The sequence below is a fragment of the Mustelus asterias genome, unplaced genomic scaffold (assembly GCF_964213995.1).
Source record: "Mustelus asterias unplaced genomic scaffold, sMusAst1.hap1.1 HAP1_SCAFFOLD_553, whole genome shotgun sequence".
NCBI lineage: Eukaryota > Metazoa > Chordata > Chondrichthyes > Carcharhiniformes > Triakidae > Mustelus > Mustelus asterias.
Genome location: NW_027590503.1, coordinates 175,312 through 202,301, shown reverse-complemented (window position 1 = coordinate 202,301; position 26,990 = coordinate 175,312). Strand labels below are relative to the sequence as shown.

The 26,990-nt window shown below is 47.0% G+C and overlaps 1 protein-coding gene across 1 annotated transcript; it reads left to right on the top strand.

Annotated features, from left to right (window-relative positions):
* Nucleotides 1-24,870, top strand: LOC144487018 (uncharacterized). Its single transcript, XM_078205062.1, is given in 5 exon segments — nucleotides 1-30; nucleotides 811-2,179; nucleotides 16,204-16,977; nucleotides 24,204-24,494; nucleotides 24,579-24,870. Coding segments are annotated over 4 exon segments (2,625 nt in total). The 5' UTR covers nucleotides 1-30; nucleotides 811-911.
* Nucleotides 24,871-26,990: the final 2,120 nt, after the last annotated feature.

Here is a 26,990-nt window from a genome sequence, read left to right as displayed (position 1 = left end):
TGAAGTTGTTGTTTCTTGTCTCCGTGGCGGGTAAGGAAGCGGCGTGTCTGAGGGAGCGATGGGCGCAAAGGGAGGGCGGTAAGGTTTCATGAACACTTCGTGAATTCAAACCTCAAACACGAAGGTCCTGGGCCAGTCCCGGGTTTGTCCAGAGCCATTCTACTTCTGCAGAGACAAGCATGGATAAACGGCCGCCATCTTTCCTGGGGCGATGCGCAGTAATGCGCATGCGCGGTGCTCCCTGTCAGCAGGAGGAGAGAATGTTGTGATTTTCACAGAATCCCAACAGCGCAGAAAGAGGCCATTCGGCCCATCGAGTCTGCACCGACCACAATCCCACCCAGGCCCCATCCCCTTAACCCCATGCAGTTACCCTAGCTAGTCCCCCTGACACGAAGGGGCAATTTAACATGGTCAATCCACCTAACCTGTGGGAGGAAACAGGAGCACCCGGAGGAAACCCATACAGATGTCTAGGAGGAAAATGTACAAACTCCACGCTGACAGTGACCCACGCCGGGAATCGAATCCATGTCCCTGCTGCTGTGAGGCAGCAGTGCCACCGTGCCACTCCCTCATTTAAAGGTCAGTGTTTTGTGCAGACCCAGACTGAGTGGCAGGTTCCTTTCCCTGAAGGACATTAATGTACCGGTTGCGTTTTTACAAAAATCCAGCAGCTTTCATGGTCACTTTTTCCTTCATGCTGTCCCCATAAATTACCAGATTTATTCAGCTCAATTTCACAACCTGCCTTTGTGTTTTTGTGGTTATCTCTCACTCCCTTGTTTCTGTTTTAAATCAATTTCACAGGTTTTAGGAGGACTTGCAGTCAGGAAATTCAAACCATACATCACACCCGGATCTGACAGTCGCACAACTTATCACAACGTGAATATCATCGGATTTTGAACATGGAAGGAAAAAGCACCATTCACAGTGGAGAGAAACCGTACGTGTGTTCTGTGTGTGGACGAGGCTTCAACCAATCATCTGACCTGTTGAGACACAAGCGCAGTCACACCAGGAAGAAACCGTGGAAATGTGAGGATTGTGGGAAGGGATTCAGATCCCCATCTCACCTTGAAAAGCATTGCCGCTGTCACACTGGGGAGAAGCCATTCACCTGCTCTGACTGTGGGAAGGGATTCACTCAGTCAACCAACTTGCTGAGACACCAGCGAGTTCACAGTGGGGAGAGGCCAATGACCTCCTCTGAGTGTGCAAAGAAACGCCAACGAGTTCACACCGGGGAGAAGCCATTCATCTGCTCCGAGTGTGGGAAGAGATTCTCAAGGTCATCTAACCTGCTGATGCACCAGCGAGTTCACACTGAAGAGAAACCTTTTAAATGCTCAGACTGTGGGAAGTGCTATAAAAGTTCTGGGGAACTTTTGTCCCATCAACGTGTTCACACTGATGCGAGACCATTCAGGTGCTCTGACTGTGGGAGTGGGTTCAAGACATCCTCTGCCCTAACTAAACACCAGCGCACTCACACTAATGTGAGACCTTTCAGATGCTCTCAGTGTGGCACTGCATTCAGGCAATTGAGTAACCTGTCTGTACACCAGCGCACTCACACTGGGGAGAGGCCATTCACCTGCTCTCAGTGTGGGAAGGGATTCGCTCATTCATGTACTCTGCAGAGACACCAGCGAGTTCACACTCACGAGAAACCTTACATCTGCTCCAAGTGTGGAAGACGATTCACTCAGTTATCGACCCTGCTGAAACACCAGCAAGTTCACACGACTGAGAGACCATTTAAATGTCCAGACTGTGGGAAGAGCTATAAAAGTTCTGGGGAACTGATGCGCCATCAACGTGTTCACACTGATGAGAGACCGTTCAGGTGTTCTCACTGTGAGACTGGGTTCAAGACATCATCTGCCCTCACTTCACACCAGCGCACTCACACTGAGGAGCGACCATTTAAATGCCCAGACTGTGGGAAATGCTATAAAAGTTCAGGAGAACTGGTACGTCATCAACGTGTTCACACTGGGGAGAGACCGTTCAGGTGCTCTGACTGTGGGACTAGGTTCAGAGAATTATCTCATCTCACTGTGCACCGGCGCACTCACACTGGGGAGAAGCCATTCACCTGCTCTGTCTGTGGGAAGGGATTTGCTTCTTCATCCAATCTGCTGACACACCAGCGAGTTCATAAATGACGACCGTGATTGGATTTTGCCATTATTTACATCCAGAAATGAAGCATGTTGATTGGGCTCTGTTTCTGCTGATGTTCATAAACTCCATCTCAGCTGAGTTAATATTCCAGATAAATGTTAAATCAATCAGATTTGTGTTGAATCTTTTTAATATCTCGAACATAGATCAATTCCTACTGAAGGTCTCTCCCTCACCCTTGTCTCCTCCATCCTCACCTCCAGCAACAAGCGAGGAGTTCATGGAGCTTCTTTGTCATTAAGCTTGAGACAATCTGATCAGCTGTTTCTGCTGCTTCGCTCCCTTCCACAAGCCCACCGGGACAAACTGTCTTTACCATGGTCAATCCACCCGACCTACTCATCTTTGGACTGTGGGAAACCGGAGCACCCGAAGGAAACCCACGCAAACATGGGAGAATGGACAAATTCGACAAAGACAGTCCCCTGAGGTCGGAATTGAACCCGGGTCGCCGGTGCTGTGAGGCAGCAGTGCTAACCACTGTGCCACCGTGCTGCCTACCTCATCTACTGACACCTCAATGAGTTCATGTGTCTTCAGGAGCTGCATTCTGCAGTTATTGCTGCTGTTAATCACATTCAAGACAAAATGTGTGGGATATTCCTGAGGTGTGTAAGAAAAGCATCCCAACCACTCTCTTCCATGGTTCAGAGCTCCTCAACACGGGCGGCACTGTGGCACAGTGGTTGGAATGCTGCCTCACAGCGCCAGGAACCCGGGTTCAATTTCCAGCTTGGGTCACTGTCTGTGTGGAGTTTGCACATTTTCCCCGTGTCTACGTGGGTTTCCTCCGGGTGCTCCGGTTTCCTCCCACAGTCCAAAGATGTGAGGGTTAGGTGAATTGGCCATGATAAAATTCCCCTTAGTGTCGGGGCACTAGCTAAGATAAATTCATGGCGTTATGGGGATAGGGCCTGGGTGGGATTGTGGTTAGTGCAGATTCGATGGACCGAATGGCCTTCTGCATTGTAGGATTCTAAGACACGGAACAAAGATTCCTTTACAACTGTGTTTCGAGTTGGGAAGAACAGCGGTGAATGCTGGCAGTGTGCTGTTAAATCAAAGATTGGTTTAAATCTGGGATCTGTTCCTGAAACAGCAGGTTTAAATTTCCAGACTGAAAATGACTGGTCAACATTTTGTGAAGATTATTTTTAATTCATTGCTTGTGGTCTATCCCTAACTGCCCTTGGACTGAGTGGCTTGCTTGCTGGACCATTCCAGAGTCAACCACATCGTGTGGACCTGGAGTCACATGAAAGACTTACAGATGCTGCCAGACCTGCTGAGATTTTCCAGCATCCTCTGGCCTTATTCTGGAGTCGTATAAATTACTTCCCTAAAGGGCATCAGTGAATATCGCTGAACCAAATGGGTTTGAACAGCAATGGTTTCATGGTCATCGCTAGACCTTTAATTACAGATTTTTATTGACTTCAGATTTCACCATTTGCTGTGGTGTGATTGGAAGCTGGCTCCCCAGAGCATTACCCTCGGACTCTGGGTTACTAGCCCAGTGACAATACCACCACACCATCAGATTGAGAGCATTTGTGTGACAGTCCTGAGTCTACAACTTTCAGACCGGTGTTAATATGTTTAAAATAAACTGTTTTAAAATAAATCAATTCAAGTCTACATTACATACTAGTTGAAGGAATTCACAGGAGCCTGGGACAATTATACAACAGACATGAGGAGCTGCAGTGTGTTTGCAGGAATGCCCTGTTTTATTGATGTGTGTGTGTTCTGACACCAGGATAACTAAAAATACACAAACCTGGAACATCCCCTGACTCCATTCCCAACAGTTAATCTGGGATTACTCCTTCTGTTCAGTGAGTTCAGGGGAATGCTCACAGAGGGAATGGAGCAGGGAGAGAGGATCCCTGGGGTGATGTTCAGTGAGTTCAGGGGGATGGAGTCAGAGGGAATGGAGCAGGGAGGGAGGATCTCTGGGGTGATGCTCAGTGAGTTCAGGAGGATGGAGTCAGAGGGAATGGGGTAGGGAGGGAGGATCCCTGGGGTGATGCTCAGTGAGTTCAGGGGGATGGAGTCAGAGGGAATGGAGCAGGGAGGGAGGATCCCTGGGGTGATGCTCAGTGAGTTCAGGGGGATGGAGTCAGAGGGAATGGAGCAGGGAGGAAGGATCCCTGGGGTGATGCTCAGTGAGTTCAGGGGGATGGAGTCAGAGGGAATGGAGCAGGGAGGGAGGATCCCTGGGGGGATGGAGTCAGGGGGATGGAGCAGGGAGAGAGGGTCCCTGGGATGATGTTCAGGGGGATGGAGCAGGGGGGAAGGATCCCTGGGGTGATGCTCAGTGAGTTCAGGGGGATGGAGTCAGAGGGAATGGAGCAGGGAGGGAGGATCCCTGGGGTGATGCTCTGAGTTCAGGGGGATGGAGTCAGAGGGAATGGAGCAGGGAGAGAGGATCCCTGGGGTGATGTTCAGTGAGTTCAGGAGGATGGAGTCAGAGGGAATGGAGCAGGGAGGGAGGATCCCTGGGGTGATGTTCAGGGGGATGGAGCAGGGGGGAAGGATCCCTGGGGTGATGCTCAGTGAGTTCAGGGGGATGGAGTCAGAGGGAATGGAGCAGGGGGGAAGGATCCCTGGGGTGATGCTCAGTGAGTTCAGGGGGATGGAGTCAGAGGGAATGGAGCAGGGAGAGAGGGTCCATGGGGTGATGCTCAGTGAGTTCAAGGGGATGGAGTCAGAGGGATTGGAGCAGGGGGGAAGGATCCCTGGGGTGATGCTCAGTGAGTTCAGGGGGATGGAGTCAGAGGGAATGGAGCAGGGAGAGAGGATCCATGGGGTGATGCTCAGTGAGTTCAGGGGGATGGAGTCAGAGGGAATGGAGCAGGGGGGAAGGATCCCTGGGGTGATGCTCAGTGAGTTCAGGGGGATGGAGTCAGAGGGAATGGAGCAGGGAGAGAGGGTCCATGGGGTGATGCTCAGTGAGTTCAAGGGGATGGAGTCAGAGGGATTGGAGCAGGGGGGAAGGATCCCTGGGGTGATGCTCAGTGAGTTCAGGGGGATGGAGTCAGAGGGAATGGAGCAGGGAGAGAGGGTCCATGGGGTGATGTTCAGTGAGTTCAGGGGGATGGAGTCAGAGGGAATGGAGCAGGGAGAGAGGGTCCATGGGGTGATGTTCAGTGAGTTCAGGGGGATGGAGTCAGAGGGAATGGAGCAGGGAGAGAGGGTCCATGGGGTGATGTTCAGTGAGTTCAGGGGGATGGAGTCAGAGGGAATGGAGCAGGGAGACAGGAGCCCTGGGGTGATGCTCAGTGAGTTCAGGGGGATGGAGTCAGAGGGAATGGAGCAGGGAGGGAGGATCCCTGGGGTGATGCTCAGTGAGTTCAGGGGGATGGAGTCAGAGGGAATGGAGCAGGGAGGGAGGATCCCTGGGGTGATGCTCTGAGTTCAGGGGGATGGAGTCAGAGGGAATGGAGCAGGGGGACAGGAGCCCTGGGGGGATGCTCAGTGAGTTCAGGGGGATGGAGTCAGAGGGAATGGAGCAGGGAGAGAGGGTCCCTGGGGTGATGCTCAGTGAGTTCAGGGGGATGGAGTCAGAGGGAATGGAGCAGGGAGAGAGGATCCCTGGGGTGATGCTCAGTGAGTTCAGGGGGATGGAATCAGAGGGAATGGAGCAGGGAGAGAGGGTCCCTGGGGTGATGCTCAGTGAGTTCAGGGGGATGGAGTCAGAGGGAATGGAGCAGGGAGAGAGGGTCCCTGGGGTGATGCTCAGTGAGTTCAGGGGGATGGAGTCAGAGGGAATGGAGCAGGGAGAGAGGATCCCTGGGGTGATGCTCAGTGAGTTCAGGGGGATGGAGTCAGAGGGAATGGAGCAGGGAGGGAGGATCCCTGGGGTGATGCTCTGAGTTCAGGGGGATGGAGTCAGAGGGAATGGAGCAGGGGGACAGGAGCCCTGGGGGGATGCTCAGTGAGTTCAGGGGGATGGAGTCAGAGGGAATGGAGCCTATTGGGAACAATGAGTAATTGTAAAAGGAGTCAGAGTGTGAATTGGTACAAAGAGTAAAGCTTGAAGCAGAGAGTCAGTGTGTGTTCACCAGAAAGTGGAGCGTGCGCATGTCTAACAGACGGGGGAGAGAGGATGAATGAGGATGAAGAAGGCTACATTGCCAGCTTTGACAAAGGGTCATCTGGACTCGAAACGTCAGCTGTTTTCTCCCCTCACAGATGCTGCCAGACCTGCTGAGATTTATTTTCTAGCATTTTCTCTTTTGGTTTCAGATTCCAGCATCTGCAATAATTTGCTTTTATGTATGAAGAGAGCTGAGAGAGGTGTTAAAAGTGTCCATGAAGTGATCAGAATATGTGAATGGCAGAACAGTGGTACAGATGTTTAAGGCAGTTGTCCTGAATGTGGGTGGGTGGGGGGAGGGGGAGTGGTTAGGGGGTGGACAAGGCAGAAACAGTTGCCCTGAATGGGGGGTGGGGGTGGACAAGGCAGAAACAGTTGCCCTGAATGGGGGGTGGGGGTGGACAAGGCAGAAAGCAAGAATGGAGAACTGGAAACATGGAAGTGAGAAAGAAGGATGATAAAATGGATGAATCAGACAAAAAGAAGAAACAGAATTAAATGAAATAAATGGAAATGGAGTGTAGGTGGAGGGGAGAGTTCACGCTGTGAATGTTGAATTCAATGTTCAGTCCTGTAAATGTTCAGGCTGTAAAGTGTCCAATTGGAAGATGAGGTGCTGTTCCACCAGTTTGCATCGGGGTTCACTAGAACATTGCAAGGACCGACATGTGGACAGGAGAGTAGGGTGGTGTGTTGAACTGACAGGAAGGTCTGGGTTTTGCTTGTGGATGGTGTTCAGCAAAACAGACAACCAGTCTGCATTTGGTCTCTCCAGTGTGGAGTCGACCACATTGGGAGCAGCGAATGCAATAGACCAGATTGAAGGAGATGTCTGTGAAACGCTGCTTCACCTGAAATGGTGTTTGGGACCTGGGACAGTGAGCAGGGAGGAGGTAAAAGGGTAGGTGTTGCACCTTCAACGATTGCATGGGAAGATGGGAAGGCTCCATGGACAGGGGGTGAGATGGTGGGTGTAATGGAGGAATGGACCAGGGTGTCCCAGAGAGAACGGTCCTTGTGAGTTCTTGCTGAGGAGGGTGGAGGTGGCGGGGGGGGGGGGGAGAAGGGGAAGGTGTGATGAGTAGTGGCATCATGCTGGAGTTGGCAGAAATGGCAGAGGATGATCCTTTGAATGCGGAGGCTGGTGGGGTGAAAAGTGAGGACACAGGGAAGCCTATTCTGGTTCTGGGAGGGAGAGGAGGGGGTGACAGCAGTGGCCTGGGGAATGGGTTGGTCATGGTCAAGTGTCCTGTCAACCACAGTAGGTGAAAAACCACAATTGGCAAAAGAAAGACATGGGCAACACTATTTTGGAAAATGGCATTATCAGGACAGATGTGGCGGAGGTGAAGGAACTGAGAGAATGAGATGGAGTCCTTTCAGGATATGGGGTGTGAAGAACTGTAGTCAAGGTAGTTGTAGGTGTCGGTGTGCTTGTAATAGATACCAGTGATATTATCACCAGAAATTGACACAGTAAAGAGTCTCAGAACACCAGGTTAAAGTCCAACAGGTTTATTTGGTATCACGAGCTTTCGGGGCACTGCTCCTTCATCAGGTGAGTCACTCAGACCTTAACCTGGTGTTGTGAGACTTCTTACTGTACCTACGCCAGTCCAACGCCGGCATCTCCACATCATGACTACCAGAAATGGAGTCAGAAATGTCAAGGAGGGGGAAGAGAAGTCTCAGAGATGGACCATGTGAAGGTCCATCTCTGACAATTCACGAGCATGAACTCTCCCCTTCACCTTCACCCATTTCACCAATTTCCATTTATTTTAAAAGCAAAATATTGTTGATGCTGTAATCTGAAACAAAAACAGAAAATGCTGGAAAATCTCAGCAGATCTGACAGCCCTGTGGGGAGAGAATAGAGCCAATGTTTCAAGTCGAGATGACCCTTCGTCAGAGCTCTGTCACATCTGAAGTGACATGGGCTCTTAGTCTCGCCATGAAAACCAGCAGCAACACAGCAAAGCTGAACATTGCAGACAGGTCGATTGTAGGCCTGGCGCTGTTGGCAGTTTTTGTAATGTTGTGATTATCCCATTTGCCTAACACACGAAGGTTCAAAACCGGGCAGAAACATTAATGAAACTTTACCCGTTAGGGTGAGGGAAGTCTGCATGATTTCAGTTATTTGCTGAACATTATCCAAATCTCGATGTTACAGACATTGACCAGTATTTTACAGCATCGCTCTCGCGAGGCTCATAAAATCCCACCCGAGGCCAACGGTAAAATTCCAGCTATTATCTTTGCTCTGATCTCAGTACAAATGCTTTCAGGAAAATCAGGAATGCGATATTTTAAAACGCAACAAGGAAATAAATGTTTGCATTTTGACACCGTGCACATATTAGCAATTTGTTCAGTCCACAACAGAATTTGTAGGTGCAGACTAACATAGTTAATTACCACCTGAAACATGTCTAATAGTATTGTGTGCTCATAAAGACAGACTCAAAGGTGATACTGTAACTGAACTAGAGGAAATGACGCACATTGCGCAGAACAATCTTTTTAAAAAAATCGGTCTTCACAATAGAGAAATAGAAAAAAACACTTGGCAGGTGAGGAAATCGAGAATCAGTGCGGATCTGCTGGACTCTCCTATAGATAAATTCATAGAATTCATAGAAACCCTACAGTGCAGAAGGAGGCCATTCGGCCCATCGAGTCTGCACTGACCACAATCCCACCCAGGCCCTACCCCCACATATTTACCCGCTAATCCCTCTAACCTACGCATCCCAGGACTCTAAGGGGCAATTTTTAACCTGGCCAATCAACCTAACCCACACATCTTTGGACTGTGGGAGGAAACCGGAGCACCCGGAGGAAACCCACGCAGACACGAGGAGAATGTGCAAACTCCACACAGACAGTGACCCGAGCCAGGAATTGAACCCGGGACCCTGGAGCTGTGAAGCAGCAGTGCTCACCACTGTGCTACCGTGCCGCCCGTGGGATTTAAGTGCCAGAATGTTTCACACCCAGAATAAAGAAGGATCAAGTATAACTAACTGATCATTTCTAAATCTCTTTCCATTAAAGATATTTGATTTTGTTTAAAGACTGACTCAATCTCAAATAAGCACCATGGGATGTGTGTTACCCAGTGACTCGATCTGTATTGTTGGTCAGTCACATTTGCAATTCAATGTGATATAGTTCAGAGATATGCAATTCAGAATGATGACATCTATGTTAAATAAATGTATTGATATTAAATGTTGAATAACGAAACAAATACCGAGTAATATAGACTGAGAATGATGAATTTGGCACAGTGGTTAGCACTGCTGCTTCATGGTGTCAGGGACCCAGGTTCGATTCCAGCCTTGGGAAGGAAATCTGTGTGGCATCTGCATATTGTCCCCGTCTCTGTGTACGTTTCCTCAAATGTGCAGGTTAGGTGGATTGGCCATGCTGAATTGCCCCTTGGTGTCATGGGATTAGCAGTGCAAATATATAGGGTTATGCGGATAGGATCTGGTTGGGATTGTTGTCGGTGCAGACTCGATGGACTGACTGGCCTCTTTCTGCACTTTAGGGATTCTATAATTGAGCAGAAATAATTGCTCCTTTAGACATTTGCCAGACGGACACTTTTAAATTTTGAAGTTCAATATAAGTTGAGACATCAGGTTGAAAGTAAAAGTTGTCTTCTTGTATTAAGTGGCATGGGCTCTCAGTCTAACTATTGGAACCTGCAGTAACATAGCAGAGTTGAACATTGCCGACAGGCCGATTGGCTGCCCTGTGCTGTCAACAGCTTCTGCAGTGTAGTGGTTATCACGTTTACCTAGCATGTGAAAGGTCCCCGTTCCGAAACCAGGCTAAAACTTGAATGGCAATGTTTCCTGTTCAGTTTGAAGGACGTTTGCAGAATTTCTTGCTGAATTCTATGTGAATCTGGTACCTGATAGGGTTATTTATTCGCTGGCTCTCTTGGCTCTATTCTCTCTCCACAGATGCTGTCACACCTGCTGGGATTTTCCAGCATTTCCTGTTTTTGTTTCAGATTCCAGCATCCACAGTTTTTTGCTTTTACTTATTCGCTCTGACTTGGGCCTCAAAATTCATTCAGGACAAAATACTGGATTCTCATGTGAAGAAAAGGATGGCGTATGGGAGGAAACTGGAGCACCCAGAAGAAACCCACATAGAACGTGCAAACTCTACACAGACAATGATCCAAGGATGGGAATCAAACCCAGGTTCTTGACGCTGTGAGGCAGCAATGCTAACGACTGTGCCACACTGAAGGATCAGCCTGGTGGCAGCTTTACTCATGATATCCAGTTACATTAGAGGCAGAATAGAAAGGAAATAAAATTAAAATACTGCGGATGTTGGAATTGTGAAATTTAAACTGAAAATGCTGGACTGGCAGCATCTGTGGAGAAACCCATTACAATAGATATTTATGATTTTGATTGCTGATTGAGGAGGCAAGGTCCTTTAGGTTTTATTGACGTTTTATACTGTGTTACACGTTTTTTGAGGCGAAAAAAGCGATGTAAATACCTCTGAGGTTAAGTGACGTCCATCTTTGTGCGGGGCAGACGTGCTCCGTTTGACAAGGTGAAGTGTCGGAGCCGATGTGCCCCTAACAAAGATGGCTGCGATGTGGGGGCGGGGCAATGGGCTGAGGAGGTTGGGACCGCACATGCGCATTGCTGCGGTTGTGGTTTGTTGACGGAAGCGCGCGGCTTCTTCTTCGGATCGGAATCAGATTTGAAAGCGGTTAATTGTCGCCGGCGTTGCCATGGCTGCAGGGGCGGGGCTTGTCAACCGCGCGCGCTGGCACAAGTGGACCCTCGAGTTTAACCTGAGCGGCAGCAGCAGCTGCGGAGGCCGCGCGGGGAGCCGGGGGCTCAAGTAAGCGGCAAGCCGGGTCAGCCCGCCTCTCCCGAGGGGACGCCACCGCACACTGACCCGGGGATGTGGAACCAACCCAAAACTTCCCAACCCCGGGTTTTTCACGCGTCTTTTACCCCTCACCGAGCTCCTCAGCACAAAGCAGCCCCTCAAATCCCCCAGAAATCACTCAGACCCCACTTGGCATCTTTTCCCAGGTCATGACCCTGAGATGCCCTTTTGGTTTCAGCCCCTCCACCTGATCAGGTGCCAACTGCGGTGGTGGTTGGAGGAACGATTGCTCGTTTCCAGGGCCGGGTGCTGCACTGGATCTCTCTCAATGTCCCACAATGTTTGTTTTCAAGATACAATTTGGTACATGTGGTGATTTGTCGCTTTGTCCCTCAATGGAGGGCAAGTGGATTGGCACCCTGATTGACACTAATCCACTTCTGCAGCCCTCCATTCCCCTGGCAGTTTGGTACATGCAACGGCAGTGTGTGTCTGAGGTTTGCCCAAGCTTTAGTTCATGCTGGCACTATTGTCACCACGTTGGGGTCCTCAACAGAGAGACTCCCTCTTTAAACAAGGTCTTGAAAGGGTGACCAATTTGTGTTTTCTGTTTCTCACAGGAGCCGTGATCAACAGTGTGGCCAGAGAGACTCCATGTGCCCAGTCGCATATTCGGACAAACAGCTACCGGACATCCGCGTCCAAGAAACAGACCGGATCCGAGTTGAGAAGGTAAGTTAGATTTGAATGTGTCTTTAGTGTGTGGCTGACAACGCCCCTGGTTTGTCCACAGTGGTGAAGTGCCTTGGTGAACCACAGCAGCCTGTTTGATGAAGGGACTTATTGAGTTAATTGTTACTTCCAGACCTGTGTATAAGATCAGCATATGGCCTCCCCAAACCGGCCCCCTTTACTGATACCCTGCTCACTTTCTGTTTTCATCACCTTGGGCCCATTGAAACAGCTGCCCATGAATCTGTTCATCATGTACATGGCTGGCAACACCATCTCCATCCTCCCTATCATGATGGTGTGCATGATGGCCTGGAGACCCATACAGGCCTTGATGTCCATGTCTGCAAGTGAGTATTGTATTGAATCTGCAGCTCAGAAACAGCTCTGAACTGGCATCACTTGAATGCAGCTTAGAACAGTGTGCTAAGAGTTGGGTGATTAAGGGACTTAGGGAAGGAAGGGAACGAGGTACCCTTTTGCTTTCTAATATTCTCAGCCTTTGGGAAGTGATCTTCCTCTTCTACAGGAGAAAGAGCGGCGAGCTATTTGCTGAGTATCTGCAAAGTGACTAAAGTTTATTCGATGTCTAAGGATCAAAATCGTATAGCAACTGCTGGTAAGGTTAATAAAATATATAAAATCAAAAGTAAAATACATCATTGGATAAAATAATTAAATACTTTTTTCACACACATTAAAGATGGGAGGACAGGTGATGTGTCACAGCTGCAGCGTGTGGGAGCTCCTGGGTGTCAGTTTGATCGAGGGCAAACACATCTGCAGTAAGTGTTTGAAGTTCAAGCAGCTCCGGTTAGAGTTTATGAGCTGGAGGCTGAACTACAGACACTGCGATGCATCAAGGAGGGGGAACATTACCTGGATTCTTTACACCAGGAAGCAGTCACACCTCTTAGGACAGGACCTGCTGATTTGGTCAGTGATCAGGGACAGGAGGATGACTGTGAGTGAGGCAGGTAAGGGGATTCAGGTGGCAGGAGCCTCAGCCTTCACAATTGTCCAACCGGATTGCAGTTTTTTCAGCTTGTTTATGCTGCAGGGTGGATGAGCAAACTGACCTTGGCACCGTGGTACAGGAAGCCATTCAAGTTGGAGGAGAAAAAGGGAATGTAGGGGTAGTATGGGATGGTGTAATCAGAGGGATTCACACTGTTCTCTGCAGCAAAGAGCATGAGTCCAGATGGCTGTGTTGCCTTGTGCCAGGGTTCAGGACATCTGTTCAGGTCTGAAGAGGAACTTACAGTATTGTGTCGGATCTGCAGCTCAAAAACAGCTGCACGGGGGAGGACCCAGTCATTGTGGTCCATGTAGGTACCAATGACACAGGCAGGACAAAGAAGGAGGTTTTACATGGCTAGTATGAGGACCTAGGTACCAAATTAAGAAGCAGGATCTCAAAGTTCATAATCTGGATAATTACCTTAACTACTTACTAATTGTCTTAGGACAAATCAGATCAGAGAGATGAATGAGTGACTCAAAGATTGGTGTGGGAGGTGGGTTCTGGTTCATGGGGCACTGACACCAGTACTGGGGAAAGCATTTTAAAACTAAATAGTAGACAGGGAAACAAATTTGGGGCAAGGAATCAAAGATTTATAGAAATGACTGGATGAAGGGCTGGTTGGCAAATTTGCCGATGACACAAAGGTGGAAAGTAAGTTGTGACGAGGACATACGGAGGGTTCAAAAAGACAGAAAGGTGAAGTGAGTGGGAAAATATCTGGTAAATGGAGTAGAATGTGGGCAAATGTGAAATTGTCCATTTCGGCAGGAAGAATGAAAAAGAAGCATTTTGTCTAAACGGTGAGAGATTGCAGAGCTCAGAGATTCAGAGGGATCTGGGTGTTCTAGTACATAAATCACAAAAGGCTAATATGCAAGTAAATCAGTAATTAGGAACACTAATAGAATGTTATCATTCATTGTGAAGGGAATTAAATACAGAACTAGGGAGGTTATGCTTCAGTTGTACAGGTCACTAGTGAGACCACGTCTGGAGTACTATGTACAGTATTGGTCACCTTGTTTAAGGAAGGGTGTAAGTGTGCTGGAGACAGTTCAGAGAAGTTTACCAGACCAATACCTGAAATAATGCGGTGATGCCGGCGTTGGACTGGGGTGGGCACAGTAAGAAGTCTCACAACACCAGGTTAAAGACCAACAGGTTTATTTGGAATCCTTCCGCACCTGACGAAGGAGCAGCGCTCCGAAAGCTCGTGATTCCAAATAAACCAATTGGACTTTAACCTGGTGTTGTGAGACTTCTCACAATGCCTGAAATTGATGGGTTGTGTTACGAGGCAAGGTTGGACAGGCTAGGAGTGTATCCGCTGGAGTTCAGAAGAGTAAATGGCGACTTGTTCCTGCAAGGCCTTGACAGGATGGAGGTAGAGAGGATGTTTCCTCTTGTGGGATAATCCAGAACTAGGGGTCACCGTTTTAAAAAATAAAGCGTCACCCATTTAAAGTAGAGATGAGGAGAATTTTTCTCCAAGTGTCGTGAGTCTTTGGAACTCTCTCCCTGAAAAGGTGGTGGAAGAAGAGTGTTTGAATATTTTAAGCAAAGGTGGATAGATTCTTGGTAAGAAAGGAGGTGAAAGGTTATTGGAGGTCAGCAGGATGAAGATTTGAGGTTACGATCAGGTCAGAGAGTAAAGACCAATTCTGCTCAATCGCTCCTCGTTGCACAGTCCTGTCATCCCAGGAAGCAGTCTGGTGAACGTTTGTTACTCGTCCTCTGGGGCAGTTCTCTGGGTAAGGAGACCCAAACTCTGCAGTGTTCCAGATGTGGTTTCACCAAAACTCGATACAATTTCAGAAAGATTTCCTCACTCGGAAACTGTATCCCTGGGGAATAAAGACTAACAGACCATCTGCATCTCTCCTTAGGGATGCTGCCAGACCTGCTGAGATTTTCCAGCATTTTCTCTTTTGGTTCCTCATTCAAACAGACGCAGTAATTTGCTTTTATTTGGTTAGAAGTGGGGGATTTACACACAGAAAATTCAAATCAAGGAATGGTTTGTCTCTTCTGAATTTATGTCCTGGTTTAACGGTGATGATCTTTGTGGAAACTCTATTTACAGGATACAGCAATTGGAAATTGGAACATGGAAAACGTTTTGGGGCTGCACAGTGGTTAGCACTGCTGCAACAGAGCGCCAAAGACCAGGGTTCGATTCCAGCCGCGGGCGATTGTCTGTGTGGAGTTTGCACGTTCTCCGTGTCTGCATGGATTTCTTCCCGTGGTCCAAAGATGTGCAGGTTAGGTGGATTAGTCAATAACTGCTCAAAAGATAATCCCAGAAACTACAGGTCAGTCAGTTCAATGCTAGTGATAGGGAAGATTCCTGAAACAATAATTCAGGACATATTTACTAGTCACCTGAGTAAATGTGGGTTAAGAAGGACAGTGTTCAGAGGAAATGGTGTTTATCGAACCTGGTTAAATATTTTGATGAGGTCACAGATCCCGTTGTTGAGGATAATGCTGTTAATGTGGTGAACATGGACTTCCAAAAAGCATCAGATAAATTGCTGCACAGCAGACATCGGAGCACAGGTATGACTCGTGGAATAAAAGGGACAGCAGCAGCATTGACACAAAATTGTCTGGGGGACAGGAAACACACAAAATACTGGTTAATGGATGTTTGGGAGTTCCTCAGGAGCTGGTGTTAACACCCAGCTCTTCCTAATGTATACAAATGACCCAGACCTTGGTGTTCAGGGACAGTTTAGAAATTTGTGGACAGAATCTGTGTCGACCCAGACTGGGTGGCAGGTTTCCTTCCCGAAGGACATTAGTGAACCAGTTGGGTTTTTATGAGAATCCACCAGTTTTAATGGTCACTTTTCCCTGGAGCCGGCCCCGCAAATGACCAGATTCATTCAGCTCAATTTCACAAACTGCCTTTGTGTTTTTGTGGGTTCTCTCTCACTCCATTTTTTTCTGTTTTGAAACAGTTACACAGCATTTTAGAAGAGGAGGATTTGCAGTCGGGAAACTGAAACGAAACATCACATCACAATCTGGTGGAGTTTTCCAATTTATCGTAACTTGAATATCATTTGATTTTGAACATGGAAGGAACAAGCACCATTTACAATGGGGAGAAACCATACACGTGCTCTCTGTGTGGACGAGGCTTCAGCCAATCATCTGACCTGTTGAAACACAAATGCAGTCAATCCAGGAAGAAACCGTGGAAATGCAGGGATTGTGGGAAGGGATTCAAATCCCCGTCTGGCCTGGAAAGTCATTGGCTCAGTCACACTGGGGAGAAACCGTTCACCTGCTTCGAATGTGGGAAGGGATTCACTCGTCAATCCTACCTTCTGATACATCAGCGACTTCACACTGGGGAAAGGCCGTTCACCTGTTCTGTGTGTGGGAAGGGATTCATTCAGTCATCCACCCTGTTGAATCACCAGCGAGTTCACACTGAGGAGAGACCATTTAAATGCTCAGACTGTGGGAAGTGTTACAAATGTTCTGGGGAACTGATGCGCCATCAACGTGTTGACAGCAATGAGAGGCCATTCACCTGTTCCATGTGTGGGAAAGGATTTACTCAGCAATACAAACTGCAGACACACCAGCGAGTTCACACTGATGAGAGACCTTTTACATGTCCAGACTGTGGAAAACACTTTAAAAGTTCCCAGGACTTGATGCAGCATCAACCTGTTCACACTGATGAGAGACCGTTCAGATGCTCTCACTGTGGGTTTGCATTCAAGCGATCATCTCATCTCACTGTACACCAGCAAATTCACACTGGGGAGAGGCTGTTCACCTGCCCTGAGTGTGGCAAGGGATTTACTCAGTCATCCGTCCTTCTGACACACCAGTGTGTTCAAACTGGGGGGAGACCATTCATCTGCTCTGAGTGTGGGAAGGGATTCCCTTCCTCATCCAAACTTCTGATGCACCAGCACGTTCACACTGGGGAGAGACCGTTCACCTGCTCTGTGTGTGGGAAGGGTTTCACTCAGTTATCGAACCTGCTGACACACCAGCGAGTTCACACTGGGGAGAGACTGTTCACATGTGCTGAATGTGGGAAGGGATTTGCTTATTTTTCTGTACTGATGAGACACCAACAAGCTCACAAACAACGACAATGATTGGATTTTGCTGTCAATGACATCCCGGATTATGTTCGTTGGGGTCTGTTGGATGATGTCAATAAATTCCAGCCAGTTGTTTGGGCTAATATTGTGAATAAAAGTCAAATAAATTAGTTTTATAATACTATTTTTATATTGAACACACTGAGTTGCATCTATTTAATGTCTCTTACTCACTTTGGATCCTTTTGAAGGGCTCTCCCTCTCCCCTGTCTTCTCCATCCTCACCTCCAACAACAAGTGTGAGGAGCGCATGGAGCTTCTTTGTCACTAAGGTTGAGGGGAGGTGATGGCCTAGTGGTATTAAACTAGACGGTTAACCCAGAAACTCAGCTAATGTTCTGGGTACCAGGTTTGAATCCCGCCAGGGCAGATGGTGAAATTTGAATTCAATAAAACATATCTGGAATTAAGAATTTACTGATGACCGTGAAACAATTGTCGCAAAAACCCATCTGGTTTAATGATGTCCTTTAGGGAAGGAAATCTGCCGTCCTTGCCTGGTCTGGCCTACATGGGACTCCAGAGCCACAGCAATGTGGTTGACTCTAAAATGGCCAAGCAAGCCACTCAGTTGTTCAAGAAGGCAGCTCATCACCACCTTCTCAAGGGCAACTTGCAATAAATGCTGGCCATGCAACAACATCCATGTCCCACAGATGAAATTAAAAAAGCTGCCTCTATTGCTTCCCTTCCTCCCACGAGTTCATCCTTGACCCCAGTGTCTTTGTTCCCCTCCTGCCCATCTCTCATTATGACTTCCAAAATCCCTGTCATCTCCCAAATCTCTGCCCATATGTCCTGAAATTCCCTGTGTGAATCCCTCCGATTACATTTGTCTTTCGCACAGTATTAAACAGCTCTTACCAAAGTCTCAAATTACTGTGTGAATATGACTGAGGTAAGTTATCTGTCACTGTCCTTCTCAGCCAGTCTGCAGTTATTGACACCATTGACCAAACCATCTTCCTCCAGTGCCTCTCCATTGTTGTCCAGCTGGGTGGGACTGCACACTTCGGATTAATTTCTTATCTGATTGTAGTAAGAGAATCACCGGCAGTCATTGTGATTATTACAGACAGAGAACAAGTGAATAGAGGGAGCAAAGTAAATGGGGAAAAGAGACTGTGAGAGTGAATGGGATGGAAGTTCGTAAACTGAGACAAAGAGAAACAGATTGAGACAGAAACAGGGTCAACATTGTTCCAAAGAGAAGAGATTAATACTTTTCAAACCTTCCTGATCATTACAACTTATCAATTTCTGTAAAATATTTTGAGTGAATGTAACAAGGCCTGGATATGAGATTCTGAAACTCCCTCCCTAACTGTCCAGATTAAAGGTGTTTGTTAAGGTCTGTCTCTCCAAACAAGGTTTTGACCATGCATCCTAATATTGTGCTCTGTGACCCAGTAATTCTAGTTGCTGATCTATCAGTAATGGACTTGCTGCCGTCTGGAACAAAACTGTTTTCACCACGAAGGTTCCGCTGTGATGTAATAGTCTCTATGACATAATCACAGCAGGACTGGATGACATCATCAGAGTCCATTGTTTATGAATGATCCACATCAATAACAACAGGAAATACTCATCAAGCTGAGCACATTATCTAGGCTGACACTGCAGTCTGACATTGAGGGACTGCTGTACTCTGACACATAGTGTCCTTCACATGGAGTTTGTGGAGGCTCTGGCCACAATCTTCCAATCCTTCTCATAGAGTTGTGGTGCCAAAAGGCTGAGCGATTGTAAACGTAACATCCCTTTTCAAAAAATTACAGAACAATCATCTCAACATCAGCGGTGGAGAAAAATGAAACCAATAATCTGGGGCACAATCAACTGGTACTTGGAAAAGTGTGGATTCTTATTTTCTGCATGTTCTGTTTTAATGCTGAAAACTTCCCGGATCTCAAGGCGGGAAAATACATTCTGGAAGGTCATCCCCCCTTCCTCTCTCTCTCCCTCCTCCCATCCCTCCCGACAACAAGAACCATTCACTCTGCACAGCAGTTTCACCCTCATTCCCCCAGTCTGTATTCCAGCCTTTATCACATCCACTCTGCTCCCAGATACTTTACACCATTAGATATTACATTTCAAACTTTATAATCTCTCCAATTTAATATTTGTTCAGACAGCAGACAAATCATCAATTCCACTCCCGCCCTGAGCTATGGGGATATATTTATACATTATCTGTGGAGGCCGAGACGTTGAGCGTCTTCAAGACAGAAATTGATAAATTCTTGATTTCTCGAGGAATTAAGGGCTATGGGGAGAGCGCGGGTAAATGGAGTTGAAATCAACCATGATTGAATGGTGGAGTGGACTCGATGGGCCGAATGGCCTTACTTCCGCTCCTATGTCTTATGGTCTTATGGTCTTATCTCATTTCACAATAAAACTCACACACTGAATTTCAGATTTGCTGCAGTTATTTTAATTTGCCCAGCAGATTATTTGGAGTGAGACTGACATCAACCCTTCATGGTCTCAGTCTGTCTCTGTGTTTGTGAGTGTGTCTGAGATAGTGTGTATCTGAGCGTGTGTATGTATGTCTGTGAGTGCGTGTGTGAGTTTGTGTGAGATTATAGAAATATAGAAACTAGAAGCAGGAGTAGGCCATTCGGCCCTTCGAGCCTGCTCCGCCATTCATTTTGGTCATGGCTGATCATCGAATTCAATATTCTGATCCCCCTTCCTCCCATACCTTTAGCCCCAAGAGCTATATCTAATTTATTCTTGGAATCATATGTATGTGTCTGCATTTTTCTGAGTATTTGTGTGTCTATGAGTTTGTCTGTATCTGTTTCCGAGATTGATATCAGTTATGAGAATAGATTCGTCTGCATTAAAATATATTCAAATAAAAATAATAGGAATAAGAAAAATACAGCAGCACAATCCTCCAACAAGATCCTTCAGGAATCTGAGAATTCAGTGATTTCCCAGGCAGAGGCCATTTACCTCACATCGCCACAAGAGGGAGCTCCCTCGCTGTGTTTGTATGTTCACTGCAGCAGGAGCGGGTTCCATTACACAGTGATATGTAACAGAGCAGAAATCCAGGGAACTGGATTAATTGTTGGATTTCACAGTGATATGTTACAGAGCAGAAATCCAGGAGAACGGGATTAATTGTTGGATTTCACAGTGATATGTAACAGAGCAGTAATCCAGGGAACTGGATTAATTGTTGGATTACACAGTGATATGTTACAGAGCAGTAATCCAGGAGAACTGGATTAATTGTTGGATTACACAGTGATATGTTACAGAGCAGTAATCCAGGGAACTGGATTAATTGTTGGATTACACAGTGATATGTTACAGAGCAGTAATCCAGGAGAACTGGATTAATTGTGTGTGTGTGTGTCCCTGGGCACAGTTCCCAGAGAGTTTAAAATCTTCTTACAGCGAGCCAATTCCTGATCCAAACCGCTAAATCACCCTCAATCCCATGCCTCCGTATCTTCTGCAATAGCTTACCGTGAGGTTAGAGTGTTAAAATCTGAAATAAAACAGTCAACGCCACAAAGAGTCAACAGGCCCGGCAGTTTGTGTGGAGGCAGAAACAGAGTAAAACACACAGTTAAACATCCATATGAATCAAGAGCAGCAGTAGACCTTTGGGCTGCTCTGCTCCAGATAAGATCCCGGCTGATCTGACTGTGGCCAAAACTCCACTTTCCTCTCAAGAATCCAATGGATCAACCTTAAAAATATTCAATGACTCTGTCTCCACTGCTCTCTGGGAAAGAGAATTCCACAGACCAAAGACCCTCTGAGAGAGAAAAAAATCTCATTCTCTCTCTTTCAGACGTCTCAAATCCTGCTCGTTCTCCGGAGCCACACAGGGAAAGCCAGACCCGTGAAGAAAGGAGAGAGGGAGGTGGAGAAGAACAAAATGAAAAATCTGCAAACTGATAAAATGATTCACAGCCCAAGACCAAAGCGAGTGTTAATGGGACAAGTAAAGACACAAAAGATGTTCTGGATGAGGTGTGAATAGCCGGTTAGCAATAGTCTGAATGCAAAGTAAAGAAAACAAGAGGGAAATGAGGTGAAAGAAGCAACAACGAAACACAGAACACAATGGGGGCAGAGATTGTGGTGTAAAATTGTTGAGCTCAGTTTTGTTCTGAAGGCTGTAAAGTGCCTCTTTTAGTTGCGGGAAATAATATATTTCCCAGTTCCGATGACAGGTCACATTCAGTCTGTTCCTCTCTCCACAGAGGCTGCCTGACTTGTTGAGTATTTCCAGCGTTTCCTGCTTTATGCCACAGAGAATGTCGAAGAATTGTCACACCCGGAACAGATGTCTCTTCCTCGGGACACTCCAGCTCGGGTCAGGGTGGGGGGATAATGTTCACTGTTTTAGATTTGTGTCTGGTGCGAGTAATACCTTAAATTAAATGGAGAAGTTTTTTAAACTGAAGAGAGTAACTGGAACTGACTTTAAACAACGTTAACAAGCCCGGGCTGCTGGAGAAACATTTAGGGATTTGTGAGCAGTCAGTTCCGGCTGGTTTGAAGTGAAATCCTGTCGGTGCTGCGGCAAATCTGAACTCAAACCAGACAAACTGGAACCGCTGGGTTAGAGATTCCGGGTGTTGGGATGTGGAGGCTGGGGGAGGGGGAGATGGCGGCAAAACTCTGAGCCTGACTTCAGACAGGGTGAGCGGGGTAAAGGGGAGGAATGACAGAGTTAATGTGGGAGTCAGGGACAATAGCAGAAGGTGGGAAGCTCTGGAAAGGAGCAATGGGGGTAAAGGCCTTCACAGAATGCTTGTTTAAATGAAGATAAAAGCAAAATACTGCGGATGCTGGAATCTGAAACAGGAAATGCTGGAAATCTCAGCGGATCTGACTGCATCTGTGGAGAGAGAACAGAATTAATGTTTCCAGTCTGGATGGTCATAGGTGCTGCCAGAAATGCTGAGGTTCTCCAGCATTTTCTGTTTGTGTTTAACTGAAGGTTCAGCAGGGAAACAAGCAGCGATTTCACACACACTAAACCCAGGGAGAGGGGGTGACCCAGGATAAGGGACAGGCGCAGCTCAGTGAGGCTCTGCAAAGTCCAGCAATCTGTCCACATTGAGAGCTTAGAGCGCCAAGGGGGAGGGGAAGGACACACTATTTGGGACACAGCAGGAGGTCACCCCTCCCCCCATTCTGTGGTTTCACAGACCCTCCCACACCTGGGCAAGGTTGGCTCAAGGTGCAGGAAGCTGCATGCTGAGAGGCTGAGCTGTGAACTGGGCCGGGTTGGGGGTTTGAGTGACAGTCCTGGGGCTATTTCAGGACAGGAACTGCCACAGATTCCCTCTTTTTCCTGGGACGTTTCACTGGAGCTGTGTTGGTGAGTGTTTGTAATCTCTGTCTCACTGTCTCGGTAATGGGGGTGGGTTGTAGATTGCTGTGAGTGTTAGACTAAATAACCTCTCCTCATGCTGCCAGTTCCAGTCTGCAGACTCCATTTCTCAGTCCAGTCTGCTGCTCTGTCTCTGTCTCTCTGTACTTTGCTGCAGTGCTCCACATTCTGAGCAACATCCAGCCCATTGTTATCACCCGAAATTTGCGGCAAACTACCTTCACTGTGACACAGCGGTTAGCACTGCTGCCTCACAGCGCCAGGGTTCGAATCCAGCCGTGGGTGGGTGACTGTCTGTGTGGAGTTTGGACAGTAAGAAGTCTCACAATATCAGGTTAACGTCCAATAAATTCATTTGGAATCAATGCAAATTACTGCGGATTCTGGAATCTGAAACCAAAAGAGAAAATGCTGGAAAACCTCAGTAGGTCTGGCAGCATCTGTAAAGAGAGAAAAGAATTGACATTTTGAGTCCAGATGACCGTTTGTCAAAGCTGCTCCTTCATCAGCACTCCAAAAGCTCGTGGTTCCAAATAACCTGGTGTTGTGAGACTTCTTACTGTGCCCACCCCAGTCCAACATCGCCACCTCAGGTGTGGAGTTTGCACAATTCCCCGCCCCCCCCCCCCCGTCTGTGTGCATTTCCTCTGGGTGCTCTGGTTTCCTCTCACTGCCCAAACGTGTGCAGGTTAGGTGAATTGACCATGTTAAATTTGTCCCTTAGTGTCCCAAGATGTGGAGGGTCTAATTTGATTTATTATTGTTGCATGTTCTGGGATACAGTGAAAATTATTTCTTGCGTGTTATACAGAAAAAAAAGTCATAATTTGATAAAGTACATTGGGGGAAAGGAAAAGAGTCGGGTACAGAATATATTGTTGCGGTTGCAGGCAGGGTGAAGAAAAAGGTCAGGATGGGGATTAGCAGAGTAAGTGCGTGGGGTTACTGGGATAGGGGGTGAGCCTGGGAAAGATGCTCTCAGAGTCAGTAGAGACTCGATGGGTAAAATGGCCTCTTTCTGCACTGTAAGGATTCTATGATTAGTGAATTACGGTGAGCAACTTTTGAATAGAGGGGTTTCTGGGGCGCAGAGCATTGTGGGAAATGTGACCGCCATTAGTCAGTGCTTGACTCTAGATGTTTCATTATAGACTGAGGGCAAGTCAGCAAACTGAGCCCTCAGTTCTGTTTGTAACTCTCACAGGCTGCCTAGTCTGCTGAATATCTCGAGGATTTGTTTTTTTGTCGAAGATACAGTCTCCACAGAGTTTTCTGTGTTATTCTTTTATAGGTTCGAATTTAGAAACACAGTTAGGAGACGGTTTGAATCAGGCTGCGTGTTGGATGCAGAACTCGGTTCCTGGCCTCCTGCGTGTTTTTTTTAACTGTTGCTTCGGTCTGGACTCTGTTCATCACCTGTCTCTATGGGTTCTCTCTCAATCCCCTTTTTTCTGTTTTAAATCAGTTTCACAGGGACTAGAAGGGGACGATTTGCAGTCAGGAAACTGAAAGTAAATATCATATCAGGAACTGCCAGAGTCGTCCAATTTTGAACATGGAAGGAAAAAGCACTATTCACAGTGGAGAGAAACCGTACACGGGTTCTGTGTGTGGACGAGGCTTCAGCCGATCCTCTGGCCTGTCAAAACGTAAGTGCAGCCACTCCTTGGAAAAACTGTGGAAATGTGTGGACTGTGGGAAGGAATTTAATTACCCATCCCAGCTGGAAACTCATCGGCGCAGTCACACTGGGGAGAGGCCGTTCACCTGCTCTGAGTGTGGGAAGGGTTTCACTCAGTCATCCAATCTACTTGCTCATCAGCGAGTTCACACTGATGAGAGACCTTTTAAATGCTCAGACTGTGGGAAATGCTTCAAAAGTTCTTGGGAACTGACGTCCCATCAACGTGTTCACACTGATGAGAGACCATTCAGGTGCTCTCACTGTGGTATTGGGTTCAAGCATTCACATAGCCTTACTGTACACCAGCGAATTCACACTGGGGAGAGACCATTCACCTGCTCCGAGTGTGGAAAGGGATTCACTCGGTCATCCCAACTATTGACACACCAGCGAGTTCACACTGGGGAGAGACCATTTAAATGCTCTGACTGTGAGAAGTGCTATAAAAGTTCTGGTGAACTGACGTCCCATCAACGTGTTCACACTGATGAGAGACCGTTCAGGTGCTCTCACTGCGGGACTGGGTTCAGGCGATCATATGACCTCATTCTACACCAGCGCACCCACACTGGGGAAAGGCCATTCACCTGCTCTGAATGTGGGAAGGGATTCATTCAGTCCTCCAGCCTGCTGAGACACAAGCGAGCTCACACTGGGGAAAGGCCATTCACCTGCTCTGAGAGTGGGAAGAGATTCACTCAGTCATCCTACCTGCTTAGACACCAAAGAATTCACCAGTAACCACAGTGATTGGAATCTGCTGCTAATCCTATCCAGGACTGTAATATGTTCATTGCGTTTGTTTTTGTTGATGTTAATGAACTCCAGCCAGTTATACGGTTTAATATTCTGAATAAAAGTCAAATAAATTACCTTTGTGTTCAGTACTGTGAATCTTTTTAATATCATCAGCACAACTGAATTCCTTTTGAGTTGCTCTCCCATTGTCCCTCTCCCATCTTCACCTCCCCACAAGTGCTCATTAGGAATAAAACTCACAATCTTCTTTGTCACTAAGTTTGAGACAATCCAATCAGCTGTCTCTACTGCTTCCCTCCTTCCCCTAACCCACTGGAACAAACCTCCTCTAACGCTCCCCTTTGTCTGAGCTCTGAACTCTCATCTTTCTGCAGTTTCTCTCCTGCCTCCCCTCATCTCCTCTTATAACTCATCTTGCCCATGAGACCCATCTCCTGATCCCTCAATCCTATTCCCACTGTCCTACTGACAGCACAACTTCTCCATATCAGCTGATATTGCCAATATCTTCCTCTCCTTCAAATCCGATATCATCACCCACTTCTCAATAAAATATCTTTGACCCATGCCCCTGTAAACTACCATCCCATCTCCCTTTCCTCTCTAAAGTCCTTGAATGTTTTACCTTCCACATATTGTAACTTGTTTTCCCTTTATCATTGTGTATAGTAAAGTTTATTTTGTTTGTGCAGAATCTTTTGCCTTTATAGAAATCATAGAAACCCTACAGTGCAGAAGGAGGCCATTCGGCCCATCGAGTCTGCACCGACCACAATCCCACCCAGGCCCTACCCCCACATATTTACCCGCTAATCCCTCGAACCTACACATCCCAGGACTCTAAGGGGCAATTTTTAACCTGGCCAATCAACCTAACCCGCACATCTTTGGACTGTGGGAGGAAACCGGAGCACCCGGAGGAAACCCACGCAGACACGAGGAGAATGTGCAAACTCCACACAGACAGTGACCCGAGCCGGGAATCGAACCCGAGACCCTGGAGCTGTGAAGCAGCAGTGCTAACCACTGTGCTACCGTGCCGTCACTTGTTAAGTATCTTGAATCTACACCTTTGTCAATTTTATACAAACTCACCCAAATCTAAAAACGATTTTGTGGGAATTGGGGGAATAGAACAGAAGATGGGTTTCTGCAGCTAAGTTACAATCCCAGCTGATGTTACTTCTGGGCAGGAAGGTCCCAGAATAAAATCCTGGCTCAATTGACCGTAACCTTTACCTTTTTGTTTTAGAAATGTGGATGAACAGAGTCACTGGACGGACAATGAGCTTTTCACAAAAACATCTTTTAAACATGAAAATATTGACAGTAACACAAGATTCCTTCATTCCACACAATCACAGTGAGGGAGCTCCCTCTAGTGGCGAAGTGAGGTAAATGGCCTCTGCCTGGGAGATCACTGAACCCTCAGGCTACTGAAGGGTCATTTTCAAACATAGAAACGTTGGAGGATTGTGCTGCTGTATTTTTCTTGTTCCTATTTTTTTATATTAACGCAGACGAATCTATTTAGAGAATTGAAACTAACCTCAGAAATAGCAACAGGCGAACTCGAAGACAAACACATTCACAGAAATGCACTCTCAGACAGACACAGACAAACTCGCACACACAGACAGACATGCAGACAAAAAAACACTCTGACTTCCACAAATACACACACACTCACAACACAGAGACAGACTGAGACCAATTTCAGTCCAAATAATCTGCTGGGCACTAAAATAATGTGAGGAGTCTCACAACACCAGGTTAAAGTCCAACAGGTTTATTTGGTGGCACAAGCTACTAGCTTTTGGAGTGCTGCTCCTTCATCAGGTAAGTGGGAGTTCTGTTCACAAACAGGGCATATAAAGACACAAACTCAATTTACAAAATAATTTACATAATCCTGTTCATAAGAACATGATATGGCGCTCGACTCAACGATCGACAGTTCCGACGATAATAAATCAAATCAATACTTCTCCACTTTATGTGCTAACTCTCGGTTTCAATTTCAAACAAAGAACAAACAAAGAACAAACAAAGAACAATACAGCACAGGAACAGGCCCTTCGGCCCTCCAAGCCCGCGCCGCT